The 24,060-nt window shown below is 48.4% G+C and overlaps 1 protein-coding gene across 1 annotated transcript in view; it reads left to right on the top strand.

The window, feature by feature from the left end:
• Positions 1-24,060, top strand: part of PHLPP2 (PH domain and leucine rich repeat protein phosphatase 2) — a 152,819-nt gene that overhangs the window by 58,283 nt on the left and 70,476 nt on the right. The window contains exon 7 of the mRNA XM_074969029.1: positions 14,724-14,870. Within this exon, the coding sequence (XP_074825130.1) occupies positions 14,724-14,870 (147 nt within the window). The remainder of the gene's footprint in view (positions 1-14,723; positions 14,871-24,060) is intronic.

The raw sequence follows: 24,060 nt of genomic DNA on the forward strand, positions 1-24,060 counted from the left end.
CTAAGCTTGTCTTGGTTTCCGACCTGTATTACCTGTGATAATACAGTAACTCCTCACTTAAAGTCATCCCGGGTAACGTTGTTTTGTTACGTTGCTGATCAGTTAGGGAACATGCTCTTTTAAAGTTGTGCAGTGCTCCCTTATGTCGTTTGGCAGCCGCCTGCTTTGTCCACTGCTTGCAGGAAGAGCATCCCATTGCAGCGAGCTGGTGGGGGCTTGGAACCAGGGTGGACCAGCAGCCTGCCTATCAGCTCCCTTCTCCCCTAAGTTCTCTGTGCAGCAGCCACCCAGCAGGCTATCAATTGCCGCTGTTCAGCTGTCCCTCCCCCCATTGCCATGTGCTGCTCCTGCACTCTGCCTTGGAGCTGCTCTCCAGAGCCTCCTGCTGGGTGGGGGTAGGGGGGAAGGAGAGAGGGCTAATGTCAGGGTGTCCCCCTCCCCCCTGCTCCTGCACCCCACTTAGCCCATCTCCATAGAGCAGGGGACACACACGACAGGGCTCAGGAGGGAGGGAGCTTCCTGCAGCAGCTGCTGCTTCTCAGCTTGCTGGTTAACTTAACAAAGTAGTGTACTTAAGAGGGGTGTCAGCGTACTTAAAGGGGAAATGTTTCAGAGTAGCAGCTGTGTTAGTCTGTATCCGCAAAAAGAACAGGAGTACTTGTGACACCTTAGAGACTAACAAATTTATTTGAGCATAAGCTTTCGTGAGCTACAGCTTACTTCATTGGATGCATGCAGTGGAAAAAAACGTCATAAGGGAGCATTGCACAACTTTTTTTCCATTGCATGCATCCGATGAAGTGAGCTGTAGTTCACGAAAGCTTATGCTCAAATAAATTGGTTAGTCTCTAAGGTGCCACAAGTACTCCTTTTCTTTTTAAAGGGGAAATGTGCATCTCTCTCTCTCACACACAGGGTGTGTGTCTCTGTCTGCCATGCTGTCTCCCCTCCTTCCATTCGTGCTGCCTTGTAGAGTGTGAGGCTACATTAAGAACAATGAGTTAACCCATGAGGGCTCAGCCAATTGCTAGTTCATCATTTAGCGGTAAGGCATTCCCTGGGAAATATCCCACCCTCTGACTCCACCACCTCAACCAAGCTTCACAATCATCAACGCTGTGTACAGTATTAAATTGTTTGTTTAAAACTTATACTGTGTGTGTGTGTATATATATATATTAATCTTTTGTCTGGCAAAAAAAAAATTTCCTTGGAACCTAACCCCCCCATTTACATTAATTCTTATGGGGAAATTGGATTCGCTTAAAGTCGCATTTTTCAGGAACATATCTACAACGTTAAGCAAGGAGCTACTGCAGTAGGTTCTCTTGCTGGAAAAACTGTAATGGTCCTTTCAGACCTTTCAGGGTCTGCTTCAGTATTTGAAAAGTGAGAAAAGAACTAGAAACCATGACATTAGAATAATGAAGCTTCTTGAGCAGCTTTCAAGATGCTGTTTTCCTGGTCCCTGGGTGGGAGCAGCACCTTATGGAAGAGGAGTCCTTAGTCTATACCTTTGAGACAGAATGTCGGGCATGGGAGTCTCTTGTTAGAGGTGGAATGTTTTAACTCTCTGAGGCAGTGTATGTCAAATTCCCAAAGAGTTTTAAAAACAAGATTTAGTAAGAATACAGCAAATAGATCCAAATAAAACAAAAGAAACAGTTTGTATGGTGCATCTGTTCTTGTGCTGGGTAGGTACCTCTTCTGCTTAGTTACAGTAGGGTATTAGCTTTCCATTTCTAGAGTGCTGCTGAAGTGAAGAAACAGATTGACAGAGGCAGAAGAGTGCCCAGAAGTCACCAACTACAGGACAGGCCCAACAAAGAAAATAACAGAACGCCACTAGCCATCACCTTCAGCCCCCAACTAAAACCTCTCCAACGCATCATCAAGGATCTACAACCTATCCTGAAGGACGACCCATCACCCTCACAGATCTTGGGAGACAGGCCAGTCCTTGCTTACAGACAGCCCCCCAACCTGAAGCAAATACTCACCAGCAACCACACAACAGAACCACTAACCCAGGAACCTATCCTTGCAACAAAGCCCGTTGCCAGCTGTGTCCACATATCTATTTAGGGGACATATCTATTTAGGGCCTAATCACATCAGCCACACTATCAGAGGCTCGTTCACCTGCACATCTACCAATGTGATATATGCCATCATGTACCAGCAATGCCCCTCTGCCATGTCATTGGTCAAACTGGACAGTCTCTACGTAAAAGAATAAATGGACACAAATCAGACATCAAGAATTATAACATTCAAAAACCAGTCGGAGAACACTTCAATCTCTCTGGTCACTCGATTACAGATCTAAAAGTGGCAATTCTTCAACAAAAAAACTTCAAAACCAGACTCCAACGAGAGACTGCTGAATTGGAATTAATTTGCAAACTGGATACAATTAACTTAGGCTTGAATAGAGACTGGGAGTGGATGGGTCATTACACAAAGTAAAAGTATTTCCCCATATTTATTTCCCCCCCTCCACCCCCCACTGTTCCTCAGACGTTCTTGTCAACTGCTGGAAATGGCACACCTTAATTATCACTGCAAAAGGTTCCTCCTCTTCCCCCCCCCCCCCCCCGCTGGTAATAGCTCACCTTACCTGATCACTCTCGTTACAGTGTGTATGGTAACACCCATTGTTTAATGTTTTCTGTGTATATAAATCTCCCCACTCTATTTTCCACTAAATGCATCCGATGAAGTGAGCTGTAGCTCACGAAAGCTTATGCTCAAATAAATTGGTTAGTCTCTAAGGTGCCACAAGTCCTCCTTTTCTTTTTGTGGATACAAACTAACACGGCTGCTACTCTGAAACCTGTCATTTCTAGAGAGTCTTCCTTCTTTGTGCCAGTCTCTTAGGCTTTGTCTTCACCGGTGAAAAAGGTGTATTTTTAGCATGTGTTAGCAAGTAGAGGTAATCTGTGAATAAACCATGGGGGGAGCTTAGACAGCTAACAAGTGTCAAGTTTACTTTGGCCAGCTAACACATGTTAAAATTACAACAGCCTCATCTACACTAGAAGTGCATATCTGTGGTGTTCTTTGAATGGCCTGTGCAGATTGCCACTTATGGGCTGCATGGGCAGTGCAACTTGGATGGTGGAACATTCTTGTAGCAGTGTCCATTAAGTGCTCTCGTACCCCCTCCTGTTTTCCCCTCACTGTTACTGAATGTTCTAAAGACAAGGCTGTAAAAAGGATGCAGAGCACTCCAGCCATCTAAGTTCCTTCCATCCGCAGTTTAGAACAGACCAGGACCCTTGCTTGTTCAATCTGACTTGGATTGGTCCATCAAGACCCAGAGCCTTTGACAGTTTCTTAGTTTATTAAGTTTAAGTTTAGGCTTAGTTTGATTTTTTCATTTATTTCAATACATTCTTCATTTTTATATTTAATACATTAATTGATTGTATCCTGTTCCTTGGCATGGATCTGCAAATCCCACAAAGGAACCGCAAAGGAAGAGGGCAGGATTTAAGAGGAGCACGGCTTGTTCTACTGTGGTCGCTGCTTCAGATGCCCATGTTTGGTGTCCAGCCTGCTTGGGAGAAGGCCATTCTCTATCACACTGTTCCATATGCAGCACCTTTACTTCAAGTGCTAGCAAGGAGCATTAGAAGAGGCTCCAGGACTTGCTGCTGCATCTGATTCACAGTTGAATTTGTAGTCAGATGTTTTAGGCCAAGATAGACCTGACATTTTACTATCCTGTTCCCCTCTTGCAAGGCAGATCAAGTACACCAGAGAACATTATAGAGATACTAGATACAGATTATATAGACCAGAGGTTCTCAAACTGGGGGTGGGGCACAGAATGTATTCTGGGGGGATGTGAGGCTTTAAGGGGAAAAAAACTTACCGCACACATTTTACCTACAGCAATGAATTAACTAGCAAAGCTGATTCCTACAGATATATCAGATCCTCAGATGGCACTGTGTATTTTGACGGATTTCTGTTAAGTTTACATAGCATTATACAAAGTTGTTGCTATTTGTATGTTAATCCATTTGCTATGATACGGTGTGCACATTTAATTGTAAGCATCAACCACCATCACAGTTTGCTTTTGCTCTTATTACAATGAATGGTTGCCCTACTTTTTAATATTTAGTGAGTTGCAAGTTTAGTTTTTTTTTTTAATTGGGCATAAACTATAGACACAAAGAAGTGGGGCGTGATCAAATACATTTGAGAACCACTGACATAGACTAAGGGAGGGGTGGCCAAACTGTGGCTCCGGAGCCACATGCGGCTCTTCAGAAGTGAATATGCGGCTCCTTGTATGGGCACAGACTCCGGGGCTGGAGCTACAGGTGCCAGGTTTCCAAGGTGCTGGGGGTGCTCACTGCTCAACCCCTGGCTCTGCCACAGGCCCTGCCCCCATTCCACCCCTTCTCGCCCTCTCCCCTGAGCCTGCAGTGCCCTCCCACTCCGAGCCTCTTGCATGCCACGAAACTGCCATGCCCAGTTGATCGGGAGGTGTGGGGAGGGAGGGGGAGGCGCCGATTGGTGGGGCTGCCGGTGGGTGGGAGGCGCTGGGAGCGGGGTGGGGGAGCTGATGGGGGGCTGCTCACATATTACTGTGGCTCTTTGGCAATGTACATTGTTAAATTCTGGGTCCTTCTCAGGCTCAGGTTGGCCACCCCTGAACTAAGGGAATATTCTTACCCACTGGTGTATTATAATAGAAATTTTGACACTGGGATACAGGCAAGACTAGGACATACCACCATGAGCCAGATGGTCTTACTTTCCATCACTCAAATAGATGAATCTATATAAAAGAAACCTTCCTCTCTAAGGGGGCAAAGCAAATCACATGCATTGGCTCTGATGCAACCAGATCTGTCTACCTTTCCAGTTTCCAGAGAGCTGTCTCCGAAGCTACATGTTGTCCAAAGAACCCTGAGGTACCTGTTGAACTTCAGGAGGTGGATCTGAAGCCAAACATGCAAATGTCACTGCATGAGAATGTCTGGGTATCCTCAGCCTTTTGTCCTTTGGAAGTTGTGATTCAATTTTACAAATTGGTGATTAATTATTATTTGTATTAAACCCTGTACCAGAAAGAAGAGGGACATTCGCCTGAAACAACTCCTCATGGAGTCTGCTCTCCGTCCGCACAAGACTCGGGCCCGAGTGCCTCGGTGCAGAGTGTTCCTCCAGCAGTGCCGTCTACAGCACCGCAAAAGGACTGGGCACACCCCCCTAGGGGCCCGCAATCTCCCGGGGCCCAGAAATGCTCCCCCCGGAACTGCTCCCACTCCACGGCCACCCGTAAAAAGCAGGCCATGGGAGGACCTCCTCAGAGGCTTGAAGCAGACGCAGCGGCCCCAGCAGGACACGGTGCGGACCATACCCGTAAGACTGACAGACCCTCCAGTAGGCCTCAGCCCACATGGGCCCTCAGTCCCCCGGGCAGCCCCGCACTGCCGCACCCCTTGCAGCTGCAGGTGGAGGAGGTCATGCTGCCCTCCACTCTGGACACTTTTGAGGCCGCTAGAGGGCTCATTGAGATGACTGCAGCTGTGTCCCCGGTCTCAAGGCCTCCACCAACTCGAGCCCCGGTACCGTCAAGGGGCAAACCGGCAATGTTTGGGCCGTCTGCCCCCAGACCAGCATCACCGCGGCGCTCTGAGTCCCTGCGCCATTCTGAGACCTGGCACCGCACGTATGCTATACGCCAGTCTGACTCATGGCACTGGTCCGACCCACGGCACTGGTCTCGCAGCCCCAATCCTCGGAGCCGTTCCTGCTCGAGGTGGTTGTTGGCTGATAGGTCATGGTCCCGCTCACGGTCTAGGTCATGGTCTGAGACCTCGCGGCACCGCTTAGATTGTCATCATTCCATGCACCATTCTCCGTCGTGGCACCACACCTCTCCAAGTTGCCGATCGCGGCACTGCTGTCTGGCACAGCGCAGATCTCCGGCGCGGCACCATTCTTTATTGCGGCACTGGTCTCTGGCACGGCACCGCTGTCCGACACAGCACTGGTCGCAGTCGCTCTCTCAACGCCGCTCCCCATCGAGGCTAGGTCCAACTTCTCGGTACGCGTCGACCCCATGGTACCGCTCTCCACAACAGCACCAGTTGCCGCCCGGATCTCGCCATTCCTCACGGTACCCATCCTGCCCATCAGGGGACGCGAAACCTTCCTTGGTGCACTCAAACACCTCCCCTCCTTGGCCGCCCCACTCCCAGTCTCCCTCCCTTAGGTCAGGTAGGGCATTGGGAGCTTCAGACGTACCCCAGTCAGGCCGAGGCAGCTGCAGACAGGACACCTCAGTACCCCACTGGCAACCCCAGTGGCAGTTCTGGACCCCCTGGATGTACCACCAGGCCCAGGGTGCCCTCCCACCGCCGCTGTCCTTCTGCTGCCACATTCGGGGTCCTGCCTTCCTGAGGCAACCCTCAGCTGTGCCCCCTCCAGACCCTGCACAAACTCTGGAACCAGCCCCACCCCCGGTGGAGGCTACTCCCGCTGCTCAGGAGGAACCGGACACAACAGACCAAGGGGCTGTTTCGGACCCAGCCGTGCCAGTCGCATCCTCCTTGTCTTCTCCTGACGAGGCTGTGGCGGGTACGTCCACATCCAACCCACCTCCCATGGACTTCAGGGCACTACAAGAACTCCTCCAGCAGGTGGCCCTGAACATGAACCTCCAAGTGGAGGAGGTTGTAGAAGAAGGGGACCCTATGGTGGACATCCTGACACCAGAAGGGCCTTCTAGAGTAACCTTACCAGTTGTTAAAACTATTCAGTCTAATGCCAAAACAGTCTGGCAAACTCCGGCCTCCATTCCCCCCACGGCCAAGGGAGCTGAAAGGAAGTACTTTGTCCCCACTAAGGGGTATGAATACCTTTTCACACACACACCCCCCGCCCCCGCCCCCATGCTCCTTGGTGGTAGATGCGGTAAATGAGAGAGAAAGGCAGGGTCAGCAGGGGCCTGCCCCTAAATCAAGGGATGCGAAACGCCTGGATCTCTTTGGGAGAAAGGTTTATTCCACGGGTGGCCTTTCCCTTCAGATCGCTAATTAACTCGCGTTCCTTAGCAGATACAATTACAATTCTTGGTCTGCTATTCAGAAGTTCCAGGAGCTTCTCCCATCCGATTCATGCACAGAGCTGGGGGCCATTGCCAAGGAGGGCAGACTAGTGGCCCCGACTTCTCTTCAAGGCTCCCTGGATGACGCAGACACTGGCGTCTGGCATTGCCATGCGACATAACACCTGGCTCCAATCCTTGGGCCTCCCACCAGAAGTCCAGCAGATGATCCAGGACCTCCCGTTTGACGGTCAAGGCCTATTCGCCGAACAGATCAATTCGAGACTGCATAGCCTGAAAGATTCACGTAATACCATTAAGTCTTTAGGCATGCATACCCTGGCAACTCAGAGAAAGCCGTTCAAGCCACAGCCCACCCAGCAGCAATCCTTCCCTGCTAGACCCAGGCAGGACTTCTCCCGCAGGAGGCGCAGATACTCTTGGCGCAGGCCATCGCGCCCCTGTCCTGGGCAGGGCCATGGAGAATCCAAGCCCCCTCCGGGCCCTAAGCACACCTTTTGAAGATATGCATGAGGACGGATTACCAGTCCACAACCCGGCCAGCTATCCTCCCTTTCTGAACCGTCTATCCCACTTCTACTGTGCATGGTCCCTTATTACATCGGACGGATGGCTCCTCTGCACAGTAGAGGCGGAATATTCTATCAGCTTCTGTTCCTTCCCACCCTCCCACCCCCCTTGCCCGTCCCTCTTCAGGGACCCCTCTCACGATCAACTCCTTATTTAGGAGGTCCAGTCCCTCCTCGTTCTAGGAGCTGTGGAGGAGGTGCCTCAGGAGCTCAGAGGCAAGGGTTTCTACTCACATTACTTCCTCGTCCCTAAGGCAAAAGGAGGCCTATGGCCCATTCTGGACCCAGGGAGCTCAACAAGTACATCGTCAAAGTTCCTCATGATCTCCTTGGGCAAGATCATTCCCTCACTGGATCCTGGAGACTGGTACGCTGTTCTCGATATGAAGGATGCCTATTTTCACATCTCAATCACTCCATCTCACAGATGTTTTCTCTGGTTCGTGGTGAACAAGATGCATTATCAGTTCACAGCCCTCCCATTTGGCCTGTGCACGGCTCCTCGCATCTTCACCAAATGTGTGGTGGTCGTTGCAGCCTTCCTTTGCCGCCATCACGTGCATGTCTACCCGTACCTAGACGACTGGTTCATACGAGGCTGGTCCGGCCAGCACATAGAATCACAGGTGCAATTGGTCAGATACGCTTGGGCATCATTCTCAACGTCAACAAGTCGGTTCTCGCTCCGACCCAAACAGTAGAATTTATCGGAGCGGTTCTGGATGCAAATCAAGCAAGAGCGTTTCTCCCAGAGGCCCAACGTCTAGCCCTTGCACACATAATCACCGGTTTTGCAGTTTTCCCACTACCACAGCGAGGTAGTTTCTCAAGCTGCTGGGCCACATGGCATCCTGCACTTACGTGATGCAGCATGCCAGGTTGCGGCTCAGGCCCCTACAGGTGTGGCTGGCATCCGTATATCACCCAGGCCGCAACAGCCTGGACATGGTGCTCACCGTTCCGAGGCATACCCTCGATTCCCTGCGTTGGTGTCTGGTGGGCGCTGGAGTTCCATTCCACCCTTCCCAGCCCACTCTGACCCTGGTAATGGACTCGTCTGCACTGGGTTGGTGAGCGCATCTTGGAAGCCTGATGACTCAGGGTCTATGGTAAGTAGAGGAACTGGCCCTGCATATCAATATGAAAGAACTCAGGGCTATCCGACTCATGTGCCAAGTGTTTCTGTCTGGCTTGCAGGGCCATTGTGTAGCAGTGTTGATGGACAACACCATGGCCATGTTTTATTTAAACAAACAAGGTGGAGCCCAGTCGTCTCCTCTATGTCAGGAAGCCCTTCAACTATGGGAATTCTGTCTAGCCCACTCCATCCTTCTCCAAGCTTCATACCTGCCGGGCGTTCAGAACGTACTGGCAGACAGCTTGAGCAGACACTTCCTTATGCATGAATGGTCAATTCGTCCAGACATTATCCAGTCCATTTTCCGCAGCTGGGGGCTTCCCCGAATCGATCTGTTCACCACGCGGGCCAACAGGAAGTGCCCAACCTTCTGCTCCTTCCGGGGTCACAGCCCCGGGCTCGATCGCAGATGCCTTCCGGATTCCCTGGTCCAGTCAGTTACTATACGCCTTCCCGCCCTTTCCTCTGGTTCACAAGGTGCTTCTCAAGGTCCTTAGGGACAAGGCGGACATCATACTGGTGGCCCCAGCTTGGCCTCGCCTGTGCTAGTAACCCACTCTCTTGAATCTGTCGATCTGGGCCCCGTTGCATCTACCTCTCACTCCCACCTCATCTCACAGAATCACAGTCGTCCTTCAGTCTCTCCATCTCATGGTCTGGAGGATCCGTGGTTGAACCAGGCTGAGCTCGCCTATTCGGACTTGGTGAGACAGGTGCTCCTGGAAAGCCGCAAACCTTCTACCAGGATTGCGTAGGAAGCAAAGTGGAAACGGTTTTCCATTTGGTGTGCTTAACGGCAGGTGCTCCTGCTTCAGGCGTCAATCCTGTGCATCCTGGACTATCTAGTGCACTTGAAAGACCAACATCTGGCATTCGTCTCTCCTAAGGTCCACCTTGCGGCTATCTCGGCATTCCACCCGGGCATTTCTGGGCATTCCGTGTTTGCACACCCCATCGTGGGATGTTTCCTAAAAGGTCTGGAAAAAGTCTATCCCCCGATGAAGCCCACTGTGCCGGCCTGGGACCTTAACTTACTTCTTTCTCCTCTCATGGGTCCTCCTTTCGCACCACTAGCTTCCTGCTTGCTCCTCTATCTCTCCTGGAAGGTTGCCTTCCTAGTTGCCATTACCACAGCACAACATGTTTCTGAGCTATGGGCCCTCACGTGTGAGCCACCATATACAATTTTCCATAAGGATAAAGTTCAGCTTAGACCTCATCCAGCTTTCCTACCAAAAGTTGTATCCCGTTTCCATGGCAGCCAGGGTATTTTCCTGCCCGTTTTCTACCCAAAACCGCATGCCAATCTTCAGGAGCAGCAGCTGCATTCACTAGATGTCAGAAGGGTGCTCACCTTCTACATAGATCGAACAAAACCGTTCCGCAAGACAACCCAGTTGTTCATCGAATGAAAGATGCGCTGGTTTCTTCCCAGTGGATATCTTCATGGATTACCTCATGTATTTGCTCTTGTTATGAAGTTGCAAATGTCCCTCTGCCTACTGTTATGGCTCACTCCACGAGACCTCAAGCCTCCTCTGCAGCCTTCCTGGCGCATGTGTCCCTCCAGGAAATCTGCAGGGCTGCCACATGGGCTTTGGTGCACACCGTCATGTTGCACTATGCCATCGTCCATCAATCTCATGACGATGCGGCCTTCGGCAGGGCGATTCTTCAGTCTGCAATACCGACTCTGACCCCACCTCCAGTGTAAGGCTTGGGAGTCACCTAACTGGAATTGATATGAGCAAGCACTCGAAGAAGAAAAAACGGTTACTCATCCTTTTTGTAACTGTTGTGCTTTGAGATGTGTTGCTCATATCTATTCCACTTCCCCACCACCTTCTGCCGGCAAGAAGGAGCTGAAAGGGGGTTGGGCGAGCAGGGTTGTATATAGAGCGCCATATCGGCGCCACTCCAAGGGGCTCCACAGCCGGCCCGATGGGTAGCTGCTACGGAAAAGTTTCCGACATCGTACACACGGCACGCGCACACCTAACTGGAATAGATATGAGCAATACATCTTGAAGAACAACAGTTACAAAAAGGATGAGTAACCGTTTTTTTTCAATTTTGGGCAAATAACCTGGATTCAGCATCAGCCTTCATTCCATCCATACTGGTGTACCTGCTCCATTTGAAATTATAAGGACTCTCTAGATCATCGTCAAAGTGCACTTGGCAGCTATTTCTGCACACCATGTGCTAATTGATCGTAAGACTGTATTTACCCATGATACAGCTAAGATTTGTGAAGGAACTAATGAATGTTTACCCTCCAGCCAAAGAACCAGCACCAACATGGGACCTCAACCTACTGTTTATTCAGCTTGTGAAACCTTCCTTTGAACCTTGGGGAAATGTTCCCTATTTCACTTTTCAATTAAGACACCTTTTGTTATAGCAATCACATCTGGTAGAAAAGTTTCAGAGTAACAGCCGTGTTAGTCTGTATTCGCAAAAAGAAAAGAAGTACTTGTGGCACCTTAGAGACTAACCAATTTATTTGAGCATAAGCTTTCGTGAGCTACAGCTCACTTCATCGGATGCATACTGTGGAAACTGCAGAAGACATTATATAATGTCTTCTGCAGTTTCCACAGTATGCATCCGATGAAGTGAGCTGTAGCTCACGAAAGCTTATGCTCAAATAAATTGGTTAGTCTCTTAAGGTGCCACAAGTACTCCTTATCTGGTAGAAAAGTAAGTGAAATACAAGCTCTCATGGCTGATTTGTCATTCATGACAGGTTTCAGAGTAGCAGCCGTGTTAGTCTGTATTCGCAAAAAGAAAAGGAGTACTTGTGGCACCTTAGAGACTAACCAATTTATTTGAGCATAAGCTTTCGTGAGCTACAGCTCACTTCATTGGATGCATTCAGTGGAAAATACAGTGAGGAGATTTATATACACACAGAACGTGAAAAAATGGGTGTTTATCATGCACACTGTAAGGAGAGTGATCACTTAAGATGAGCTCATTTTTTCCACTTAATACATCCGATGAAGTGAGCTGTAGCTCATGAAAGCTTATGCTCAAATAAATTGGTTAGTCTCTAAGGTGCCACAAGTACTCCTTTTCTTTTTGTCATTCATGGTTTTCCACAAGAATAAAGTGCCCTGGAGCACCCCTGGAAAAAAATTAGTGGGTGCCCACTGGTAGGCAGCTCTCCTTCCCCCACTTCCAGCGCCTCCCATCCATTGGCGTTCAACTCCTCCCCGTCCATCCCAGCGCCTCCCACCTGCCACAATCAGCTGTTTCCTGTCGTGCAGGAAGCTCTGGGAGGAGTGGGGAGGGGGCGGGAAGAGGCAGAGTGGGAGTGGGGACTTGGGAGAAGGGGTGAAAGTGGGGGCGGGAAGAAGTGGGATGAGGTTGGGGATTTGGGGGAAGGGGGCAGGTGGGAGCGGGACCTGGGGCGGAGCAGGGGCTTGAGCAACACCTGGGCCCAGAGGAAGCAGGCGCCTATCGTCCCCATCCTAAATTTCTTCCCAAAGTAGTAATACCATTCCATCACAACCAGGAACAGGAGGGACATGAGAGCACTCCAATGAGTACTTCTGTGAAACACTCTGCTATCAGAGTGGCACCAGCTGTGCACCCTATGAATGTGAAAATGTAGAGTCCATCTTAAAAGAACTCCAGTTACAGCGAAAAACGTTAATTTAGCAATTCACTTTTCCAAGTGTGGAATGTGGCCTCAGAGACACTGCCTCTGACCTTTCCCCTTTACAGCCCTGGTTATGTCTTTTGAGGTTTCTTTTGACGTGCCTGGTTTACACCAAACACCTCTTTCTGTTGGCCTTTCACCAAATTCATTCAAGGCCCTAGTTAATCTGGTGGCTAAACAGTTTCATTTCCTGCTTTCCTGTCCCACCTTTGTTGCTTACCACCCCCAAATGGTACGTTGGAGGTAGACTTACTGAAATGAGGATTTTCAACCCAAATTTGAAATCCTCCACCCCATCCTTCAGATGACACACACTGTTGTTGGAAGAAATTATTTTAAATTGCTAATTAATCTGTTCTAATGTTTATAGTCCCTAATCCAAGGTGTTTATCTAGCAGACAAATAATTTTCTGCTTTGCTTCTGAGTTTAAAGAGATGGGAGTGTATGTAACTCTTAGTCTGTCTTCACTCGAAACACTGCAGCTGCACTGCTGCAGCACTTAAGTGTAGACACTCACTGAGGCAAAGGGAGGGGTTCTCCTGTTGCTGTAGTAAATCTTCCTCCAACAGGCAGTAGCCAGTTCGACCAAAGAATTCTTCCATTGACCTAGAGCTGTCTATCTGGATTTAGGTCATCTTAACTACCTAGCTGTGCCTTTTCCCACTCTCCTGAGCAACATAGCTGGGTTAACCTAACTTTAGACTTCTCTTGTCTTACCCAATATAGAGCAGAAGTAATGTTATGAATAAGGCTATGATTTAGTCACAGAGGTTGCGGAAGTCACAGAATCTGTGACTTCCAGCGACCTCCGTGACTTCAGCCTGCAGTGGTCGGAAGCTGCAGGTTCCCCTGCCACCCGTGGGGGCAGGGATCTGCGAAGTACCCTGCTGCCTCTGGCCGCTCCTGGAGCTCCAAGCCGATGCGGACGGGGGGTACCCGCAAGCTCACGGCGGCGGAACCCCCAAGCTCCTGGCCACTGCAGGTGGTAGGGGCCCCCAGAGCTGCCAGTGGCAGAGGAACCCCTGACCGTCCGGCTGCTGCAGGCAGTGGGAAACCCCGCAGCTCCCAAGCGGCGAGGGCCCCCGGAGCTGCCAGTGGTGAGGGAACCCCTGCGCTCCTGGCTGCTGTGAGCAGCGGGGAGTCCCGCAGCTCCCAGCTGCTGCAGGGGAACCCCTGAGCTCCCCGCTGCCCTGGGCCTCCGGAGCCTCCTAGGGCCTCCTAGCCCCTGTGCAGCTGCCCCACTTCAGGCAGTGTGGGGACCTGCAGATCCCCATTTTGTCAGGGATATTTTTAGTAAAAGTCACGGACAGGTCAGAGTTTCCGTAAATTTTTGTTTTTTGCGTGTGACCTTTTACTTTTACTAAAAATGTCCATGACAAAATCTTAGCCTTAGGGAGGGTCGGCTCTATGCACCAGCAAAACAAGCAGGTGCTTGGGGCGGCATTCCGGCGCCTGCTATGCTGCCCCTAGAAATGTGCCCCCGCCGCCCCAGCTCGCCTCCACTCCGCCTCCGCCTGCTCCCCTGAGCGTGCCGCTGCCGCTCCGCTTCTCCCCCTCCCTCCCTGGCTTGCCGCACGCCTGTTTCGTGTGGCAAGCCTGGAAGGGAGGGAGGAGAAGCCGAGCGGCAGCGCGCTCGGGGGAGGCAGCGGTGGGGGAGCGGAGGCGAGCTGGGGTAGGGAGCGGTTCCTCTACCCCCGCCCCATTACGTCCTGTGCTCCCCCACCCACCCTCACTCACCTACACTCTGCCTGCTCCCCTGAACACGCTGCCTCTCCCTCGCCTGAGACGGAGGTGGGAGAAGCGGAGCAGCGGCATGTTCAGGGGAGCAGGCAGAGCGGAGGTAAGCTAGGGCGAGGGGTGGGGGGGAGCCGCAGGAAGCAATGCGGGGGGAGGAATGCGGCACGCCCGGGGGAGGAGGTGGGGCCAGGGATTTGGGGAAGGGGTTGGGAAGGGGCGGAGTTGGGGCAGAGCCAGGGACAGGGAGGGCATGAAAAAAAAGCGGGGGCAGCCAAAAATTTTTTTCCTTTGGGCAGCAAAAATCCTAGAGCCGGTCCGGGCCTTAGGTATATATTATTGATGGATTATAGTCTGTTTGGTGCAGGAAATGCGATGCTATAACTGGTTTGAGAAGAGAGGGTACCATATTTATGAAAGAACTTGGACTACTTCAGACAACCTTTGTGCTTGCCCTTGTACGTGTATTTGTCACTAACCACTGTGCTTTATGAATAATTTGTACACTTGACATTTAGGTTCTCTCAGCTGAAGGGCCTGAACCTGTCCCATAATATGCTGGGGGAGCTTCCTATATTGCTGTGTGAGATCTCCACTCTGACTGAACTCAACATTTCCTGTAATGGGCTTCATCACCTGCCAAGCCAGATTGGCAACCTGTTCAAGTGAGTTATGTGACTTTTGTCTTGGCCCTTAAACACCTTTCATCTGTGGTTATAGACTTGCCCTATGTCTTGGTTTGAGTGCAGACAGAGTAAAGGCATCACTGGTGAGACAGGTCCTCTTGCTCTGTGACGCTTACTGAGAACTCAAGAGTGGCTTTCACAATATGACCCAAGGAGCCCTTAATGCCAGCTGACCAGTGTGTTACAGGAATGTCCTGATTCTGGTATGTACGTTCTGGTGCACCAAAAAATGTTATGTGAAGGCTTACATGAAAGCCAGGATCACACTGGTTATTAATATAGTTGTGAAATGTATGTACAGATACTGTGTAAGGAGTTGTGTATATATGCACTGAAAATATATTCTTAGAGTCTGTATTAAGGAGTGAATCACTAGCAGGAGTGAAAAAAAGGTTTTCTGTCAGACGAGTAAATTAAGCGTTATAAATGGATGCCCATTTACATGCAAAGTTATCAAAGAGACATGAAGTCAGCAGGGAAGGAGCACACAGGAAAAACAAGTTACAGGTGGTTATACAGTCTCTGAATACAGGCAATGAACTATGGGGAGTATAGGTAGAAGGTAAAGAATACACCCTCTTATTCTGGACCCAGGAAGTAAACAAGCAGTGCGTTTACATTCATGAAAATGGCATCTCACCCAACGGTGGTTGAAAATGCTGCAGATAACTTTGGTGGTGAGGTAAACTTTAGACAGAAAGCTAGCTTGTTAGTTAAGTTTAGTTTCTAGAAAGCCTTTTGTTGTTTTGTTGTATATGTAACTCTTTGCTTCCACTTAGTCACTATCGCTTGAATTTTTGATGATAAACTTCTTATTGTTTTCCACTATAAATATGGCCAGGTCTGCATTACAGAGTTAGGTCAATATAAGGCAGCTTACATCGACCTAACCTTTTAAGTGTCTACACTACAGTGTTGCTCCTGCCCATGTAAGTCCCTCACTACAACGACTTAATTACTCTACCTACACGAGAGTTGCAGCACTGAGGTCGATATAGTTAGAATGACGCAATGTTTGTGTAGACACTGTGTTACTTACATCGCCTGTCAACTTGGCACCAAGCTCCCAGCTGGGAGCCTGGTCTCTCAGCCTGGCACTGGGTGCCTGGCCTCTCAGCCCCCCACACTGTCCCCCATAAGTTGGGGCAAGCACTCCTGGTGAGCATGCACACCACCGACAGAAGGAGGGTAGTGTGGACATGAAAAATAGCAGTAATTACTGCAGTGGCTGTACGTCGACCTAACATTGGTAGACTTAGTTGTCATCATCAGAAGAAAGCTCTGCACTGACCAGGATACACCAACTCAAAGCAGCACCAAATCCTGCCATAACAAGAGATGCAAAACCTGTAGGTGTATCTCCACTGCTATGATGATCAACACAATACACCTTTCAAGATACATGGGTCCTGCACTTGCCTATCACAATGTGTGGTGTACCTTATCCAGTGCATTAAATACCCCATTAACAAGCGTGTGGGTGAAATGAGACAATCACTATGCTCTCACATGAACTCATAGAAAGATGCTGAAAGACAAAAACACCAGATCACCTGTGGGTGAACTGTTTTCACAAAGCAATCACTTCGTATCTGACCTGTCAGTCCTCATCCTTAAAGGACACCTTCAGAGTAAATGTGACAGTGCTGGGCAACAGTAGCTGTACCAACAGTCTGATAACTGGATCACCAATTAAATCACCCTGGAGTAAACCTGAGGGGCAAAACTGTGTCCAGTTGAGCGATTGGGGTTGGACTGGAGAGAGCTACAAGGCTAATTAACCCCAAAAGTAGAAAAGGTACAGAAAGGAAGTGCCAAGTGGGGGGAAGAGACTGAGAAGCTTAGAACATAAGAACAGCAGTACTGGGTCAGACCTATGGTCCATCTTGCCCAGTATTCTTTCTTCCAACAGTGGTAAAGGTGCTTCAGAGAGAGTGAACAGAACAGGTAATCATCAAGTGATCCAGCCCCTGTCGCCCATTCCCAGCTTCTGGTAAACAGGTTAGGGACACTTCAGAACATGTTTGGCATCCCTGCCCATCCTGGCTAATAGCCATTGATGGACCTAGGCTCCATTAACTTATCTAGTTCTTTTTTTTAACCCTATTATAGTCTTGGCCATCACAACATCCCCTGGCACTTGAGTTCTACAGCTTGACTGTTGTGTGAAGAAATATACTTCCTTTTGTTTGTTTTAGACCTGCTGCCTATTAATTACATTTGGTGACCCCTTGTTCTTGTGTTATGAGAAGGAGTAAATAACACTTCCTTATTTACTATCGCCACACCAGTCATGATTTTATAGACCTCTATCATATCCCCCCTTAGTTGTTTCTTTTCCAAACCAAAAAGTCCCAGTCTTATTAATTTTCCTCATATGAAAGCTGTTCCATCCTTTTCTGTACCTTTTCCAATTCCAGTATCTCTTTTTTGAGAGGGGTTGACCAGATCTGAACACAATATTCATGATGTGGGCATACCATGGATTTTTATAGAGGCAATATGATATTTTCTGTCTTATTATCTATCCCTTTTTAAATGATTCCCAACATTCTGTTAGGTTTTTTGATTGCCACTGCAAGTTGAGTGGATGTTTTCAGATTAACTATCCACAGTGATTCCATGATCTCTCTCTCTTGAGTGGTAATAGCTAATTCAGCCCTCATCATTTTATGTGCATAGCTGGGCTTATGTTTTCTAGTGTGCATTACTTTGCATTTATCAACATTGAATTTCATCTGCCATTTTGTTGCCCAATCACCCAATTTAATGAGATCCCTTTGCAACTTTTCGCAGTCTGCTTTGGACTTAACTATCTTGAGTAGTTTTATATCATCTGCAAATTTTGCCACGTCACTTTTTACCCCTTTTCCCAAATCATTTATGAATATGTTGAACAGTACTGGTCCCAGTGCAGACCCATAGGGGACACCACTATTTACTTGTCTCCATTCTGAAAACTGACCGTTTATTCCTACCCTTTGTTTCTTATCTTTTAACCAGTTATTGATCCATGAGAGCACCTTCCCTCTTATCCCATGACAGCTTACTTTGTTTAAGAGTCTTTGGTGAGGGACCTTGTCAAAGGCTTTCTGAAAATCTAAGTATGCTATATCCGCTGGAATACCCTTGTGCTTGTGCTATTTGACCCCTTCAAAGAATTATAGATTGCGGGGGCATGATTTCACTTTACAGAAACCATGTTGACTCTTCCCCAACAAATTTCGTTCATCTATGTTTCTGAAAATTCTATTCTTTACTGTAGTTTCAACCAATTTGTCTGGTACTGAAGTTATGTTTACCTGCTTGTAATTGCTTGGATTGCCTCTGGAGCCTTTTTTAAAAATTGGTTTCACATTAGTTATCCTCCAGTCTTCTGGTACAGAAGCTGATTTAAATGATAGGTTACATACTACAGTTATTAATTCTGCAATTTCACATTTGAGTTCCTTCAAAACTCTTGGGTGAATACCATCTGATCCTGGTAACTTATTACTGTTTCGTTTATCAATTTGTTCCAAAACCTCCTGTAATGACACCTCAGTTTGGGACAGTTCCTCAGATTTGTCACCTAAAAAGAATGGCTCAGGTTTGGGACTCTCCCTCACATCCTCAGCTGTGAAGACTGATACAAATAATTCATTTAGTTTCTCCGCAATGGACTTATTTTCCTTGAGTGCTTCTTTAGCATCTTGATTGTCCAGTGGCCCCACTGGTTCTTTAGCAGGCTTCCTGCTTCTGATGTACTTAAAAAAAATTGCTGTTACTTTTTGAGTCTTTGACTAGCTCAGGGGTGGCCAACCTGTGGCTCCGGAGCCACATGTGGCTTTTCAGAAGTTAATATGCGGCTTCTTGTATAGGCACCGACTCCGGGGCTGGAGCTACAGGCACCAACTTTCCAGTGTGCTGGGGGTTTTCACTGCTCAACCCCAGGCTCTGCCACAGGCCCTGCCCCCTCCCCTGAGCCTGCAGTGCCCTCCCTCCTTCCCCTCCGAGCCTCCTGCACGCCACAAAACAGCTGATTGGTAGGGAGGGGGAGGCACTGATTGGCGGGGCTGCTGGTGGGTGGGAGGTGCTGGGAGCGGGCTGGGGGAGCTGATGGGGGGCTGCAGACATATTACTGTGGCTCTTTGGCAATGTACACTGTTAAATTCTGGCTCCTTCTCAGGCTCAGGTTGGCCACCCCTAGCTGTTCTTCCAATATCTTTTTTTGGCCTTCCTAATTATATTTTTACACTTCACTTGCCAGAGTCTATATGCCTTTCTATTTTCCTCAATAAGATTTAACTTCCACTTTTTAAAGGATGTCTTTTTTGTCTCTGACTGCTTCATTTACTTTGTTTTTTAGCCACAGTGACATTTTTTGGTCCTCTTATTATATTTTTTAAATTGAGGTGTACATTTAAATTGAGCCTCTGTTATGGTGTCTTTAAAAAGTTTCCATGCAGCTTGCAGGGATTTCACTTTTGAAGAGTCAGAGCCAGGAGAGATCTCTCAGTGGGACGATACCTAAGGAGTATATGCTATTGGAAATACAGAGCTGCACAAGTTTGTAAAGGTGGAGGAGAGAACACTGTAAATAAATTGCACAAAAGGTGTTTGGCCAGAAGTAGGTCTTTGAGTGGTGTGTGGCTAGAAAAGAGGCAGGAGTGGGGTGATGCCCTGTCACAATCACTTCCAAAGCCAAGCCTGGGAGCTTACATTCATAACTTTACTAGACCCTAACAATCATGGTCCTAATAAAGACACTGGATTTATGGCTTATTACAACAATCTGTAACTCACTATGTCCTGTGACTGTGGAGGTGTTAACTTGCCACTTCACCTGGAAAGGGCTTTTACAATATGCGGTAACTACTTATGCTAAATACTCTGTGCCACCTGATATTTATCTGTGACACTCTGGCTATGATTGCACTACAAAGTTAAGTTGACTTAAATTAGGTCGGCGATCATCCATTGCTGTAATTAAACCACTTTTGCATGTCCACGGAACACTCATTGTGTTGGAGGAGTGGATCCACAGTTGGTGCTCTTGCATTGACAGAGAGAGTAGTGCACAGTGGTAGCTATCCCACTGTGCAGCACCCCACCATCTGCCACTGGGTGCTCTGGGAAGGGATCACAGTGAATCATGGGGGAGGGCTCAGCATCCCATGATGCAGTTTTCTTCATCCCATCATTCCATGGGCTTCTTACTATGTTTTGCGCCGCTTTTCAACGGCTCCTGTAAACTGTGCACCTGCCATTTCTGTCTGAAAGTGTGGATCCTGCACTGCTCTCCAGTCTTGTGATGAGCATTACAAACACAACGCAGCTGATCCTGCAGTATTTCATGAGCTGCGAATCTGATGACACTGTGGTGTCTGCCCTGCTGCATGCCATGGAAAGAAACAATTCAAGATTGCTGTTGGTATTCATGGGGCAGCTGCACACCGTGGACCATTGATATTGGTCTTGGGAAACAAGCACTTAGGGTGGGATTGCATTGTGATGCAGGTACGGGATGATGAGTAATGGCTGCAGACCTTTCAGATGCTCAAAGCCACTTTCCTGGAACTGTGTGCGGAGCTTGCCCCTGCCCTCCAGTGCAAGGACACCAAAATGAGAGCTGCCCTCACAGCAGAGAAGTGAGTGGCGATTGCTGTGTGGAAGCTGGGAACTCCAGACTGCTACTGATCAGTTTTGAAGCAGTTTGGAGGTGGAAAGTCCATTGTGGGGGTTGCAGTAATGCAAGTGTGCAGAGCCATTAGTTGCCTCCTATTACAAAGGACTGTGACTCTGGGCAATGTGTGGGAAATAGTGGATGGCTTTGGGGCAATAGATGGCATGCACATCCCCATTTTGGCCCCAGACCACTTTGCGATGGAATACATCAACAGAAAGGGCTACTTTTCTAGGGTATTGCAAGCGCTGGTGGATCACCAGGTTGTTTCACCAACGTTAGTGCAGGGTGGTCAGGGAAGGTGCATGATGCATCTTCAGGAACACTGGCCTGCATAGAAAGCTGTAAGCAGGGACTTTCTTTCCAGACCAGAAGATTGTAACTGGGGAAGTGGAAATGCCAATTGTGATCTGGGAGACCTAGCCTACCTATTGTTCCCGAAGCTCATGAAGCCTTACACCGGAAACCTTGACTGTAGCAAGGAGCGCTTCAACAACAGACTCAGCAGATGCAGAATGACCATTGAACGTGCCTTTGCAGATTAAAGGGTTCCTGACACTATTGGCAGGTTAGACCTCAGTGAGGAAAATATTCCCATGGTCATAGCAGCCTGCTGTGCTCTGCATAACACTTGTGAAACAAGGGGGAAAAGTTTCCGTAGGGGGTGGAGGCTTGAGATGGATTGGCTGGAAGCTGCTTTTGAGCAGCCACATACCAGGGCTGTTAGAGGGGCTCAGCAGGGAGCTGTTCAAATCAAGAATGCTTTGAAGGAGAATTTTGACAATGTGCCCCAGTAATATGACTTTCTCTAATGAATTGAGCCAGGCATTGCTTTCTTGCACTGTAATCTGAGCCTTATAATGATTGCTGTGTGTGCATTAATTTTACTTTGCAAATGCAGTGATTGCTATTATGTATTAATTTCAGCAGCAACCACCATGTGCAGTAGACCAATAAAGATTCATTTTCTTTCTATACGTACACTTTTATTTAACAGCTATACAAATATTTCTGTTACCTACAAGAGACATGACAATGAAGAGCACTTTTTACAATGATGCTTTCACAGCTGGGTGTATGTCCAGCTGTCATTGTGAAACATGTTCCTGGGTGGAGTGCATTGACTACTGCGACGGACCAGGAACACACAAAGAATGGGGTGTGTGGGGAGTTTGGGGAAGGCATAAAAGGCGTTTCTGTTTGGGTTGCAGGGGGAGACAAGCATGGATGTGTTCCGCCTGCAGCACAATCAAGGACCTCAGCAAGTCCAGTTGGCCCTCAAGCAGCTGTATCATCCACTCCAGCCCGTTTCCTCTCCTGGCTATCCATTCTCAATTTTTCATTGATAGCCTCTCTCAATGCTCTCCGCTTGCTATCAGCAGCATCAGACGATTGCAGCACCTCCCTGAACATGTCTTCCTTACTCCTCCTGTTCATGTCCTTATCAGACAGTGCCGTTCAGCTGGTGTGCAGGAGTAGACCCTCAAGGCTGCATCTGAAAAAGCTAAAGAAACAATAAACAGGGGCACTTTTATGAGTGCACTCACAGCCTTGTTTCCTTTCAAGTTATACCACTTTCTAACTTTCCTATAGCAGGCACACAGCACAGCGAGAGCCCTAACCATGGTGGGTTTGGCACAGGGGGAAAGAGGCAAGATGGGACAAAGGGTGGGTGGGTTTCAGAGTGAGGTGACTACAAATGCCTAGGGTCACTATTCTGATTACTGGCACCGTTTTCCAAAGGCAGGGGTGATAGAAGCTGATATCTCGCTCCTCAGGGTGACCAGGGATGCAAGGGTGCAGCTCCTGCATGGGTGGTGCTGCAGGCTGAGTCTGTATGCTGCTCACCTGTGTGCTGCTTTGGCGCCTGTAGAAGTAATTGCCGATTAGCACAGCAAAGTTATTGCGGGGGAAGAAATAAGGTAGCCCTCTCAAGGAACCTTTGGCAGAGGATTGCAGAATACCTCCATGAAAGTTTCCTAGAGATCAGTATGGAGAATTCCTGGCACATCCCAGTGTGCATCAACAAACTTTTCTGTCGGGTCCCCTCTGTCTAGGTTCACAGGGAAATGAGAAGCAGATGCAAAAAGTGCTACTGTTGGTTATTTCTATTCCTCTTCTATCCTTTGGGAAAAAAAATCTAGCTCTACCTCATTTCTCCCTACAGTATCAAAGTACAATGAGTATTTATTGGAGCTCCCCTCTTCCGCATGAGGCATGCCAGAGTGCTGGGGCTGCCTATACCCCTCTGGAGTTAAAAAGAGGTCCTGGCTTGCCACGCCCTCAGACATCTCTGTTGCCTGTCCCCCATCCTCCTCCAACTCCACTTCCTTGTCTACCACTTCATCCTCAGGATTCACTCTGCTGCTTCCAGCTTCCCCAAAGTATCCACAAGGGTCTTGATGGTGGAGGTGGGGTTGCTGAGGATGGCATGCAGCTCCTTGTAGAAGTGGCATGTCTTTGGCAACGCACCAGTTTGGTGATTGGCCTCACTTGCCTTCTGGTACACCCTGCCTCAGCTCCTTGATCTTTGCACAGCACTGCTGCGTGTCCTTCTCGTACCCCTTAAGCTCCATGCCACAAGTAATTTGCCCATATGTATCAAAATTCCTGTGGCTGGAGCAGAGCTGCAACTGCACAGCCTCCTCTCCCCACAGATCCAACAACTCCAGTGTACTCAGGCGGGAGCGTGTTTGCTGCAGGTACCCACCATTTTCAGCTGGGACGATGCTATGTGAGCTGTCTACACTGAGCAAACAGGAAGAGGAATTTCAAAAGTTCTGGGGCTTTAAGTGGGGAGGGACGCATGCTTATGTACCTGGCTGCAGAGCAGCGGAGTTCAAACCAGAGCGGTCATGATGGGCATTGTGGGATACTACCTGGAGGCCACTTAGGGTGACATAAGCAACGCAGTGTTTACACTGACTTCATTGCAAAAAGTTCTATGCTTCTTGTCCAGGTGCTTTTATTATGTCGGCATAGCAGGAGAGTTAAATTGGCAGGAGGAGCATTGCAGTGTCTACACCTCCACTGTTTTGTCGACGAAAGCTGACTTTTGTTAACAAAACTGTTTAGTGTAGACATGGCTTCTGAGAACCTTTCCCAGAGCTGAAGAAGAGCTCTGTGTAAGCTCTTAAAGCTTATCTCTTTCACCAGCAGAAGTTGGTCCAATAAATGTTACCCATCTTGCTTGTCAAATAAATACTCTACAGTTACAAAGTAATTACGCTTTGTTTATGCTAACTTCCACTGATTCCTATAACTAGAAGCTTAACTACACAAGTGAAATATTAACCCGGAGCTTTTATATTTTACACATCCAATTTTAGAACTCAAGCATATTAGCTGAATAATAAATAATCATGTAATAACCTTACAACTCTAGAAACAAGTCACAGTTAGCTACTGGAAATAATAATCAAGCTGTAATTAGCCAGTGTATAAATTCACGGACAATGTTAAACAGGTGACTCAATTCTCCATCCCTGAATGTTTCTCTTTTTC

Source organism: Natator depressus, chromosome 12 (assembly GCF_965152275.1).
Source record: "Natator depressus isolate rNatDep1 chromosome 12, rNatDep2.hap1, whole genome shotgun sequence".
In the NCBI taxonomy this organism is placed as follows: domain Eukaryota; kingdom Metazoa; phylum Chordata; order Testudines; family Cheloniidae; genus Natator; species Natator depressus.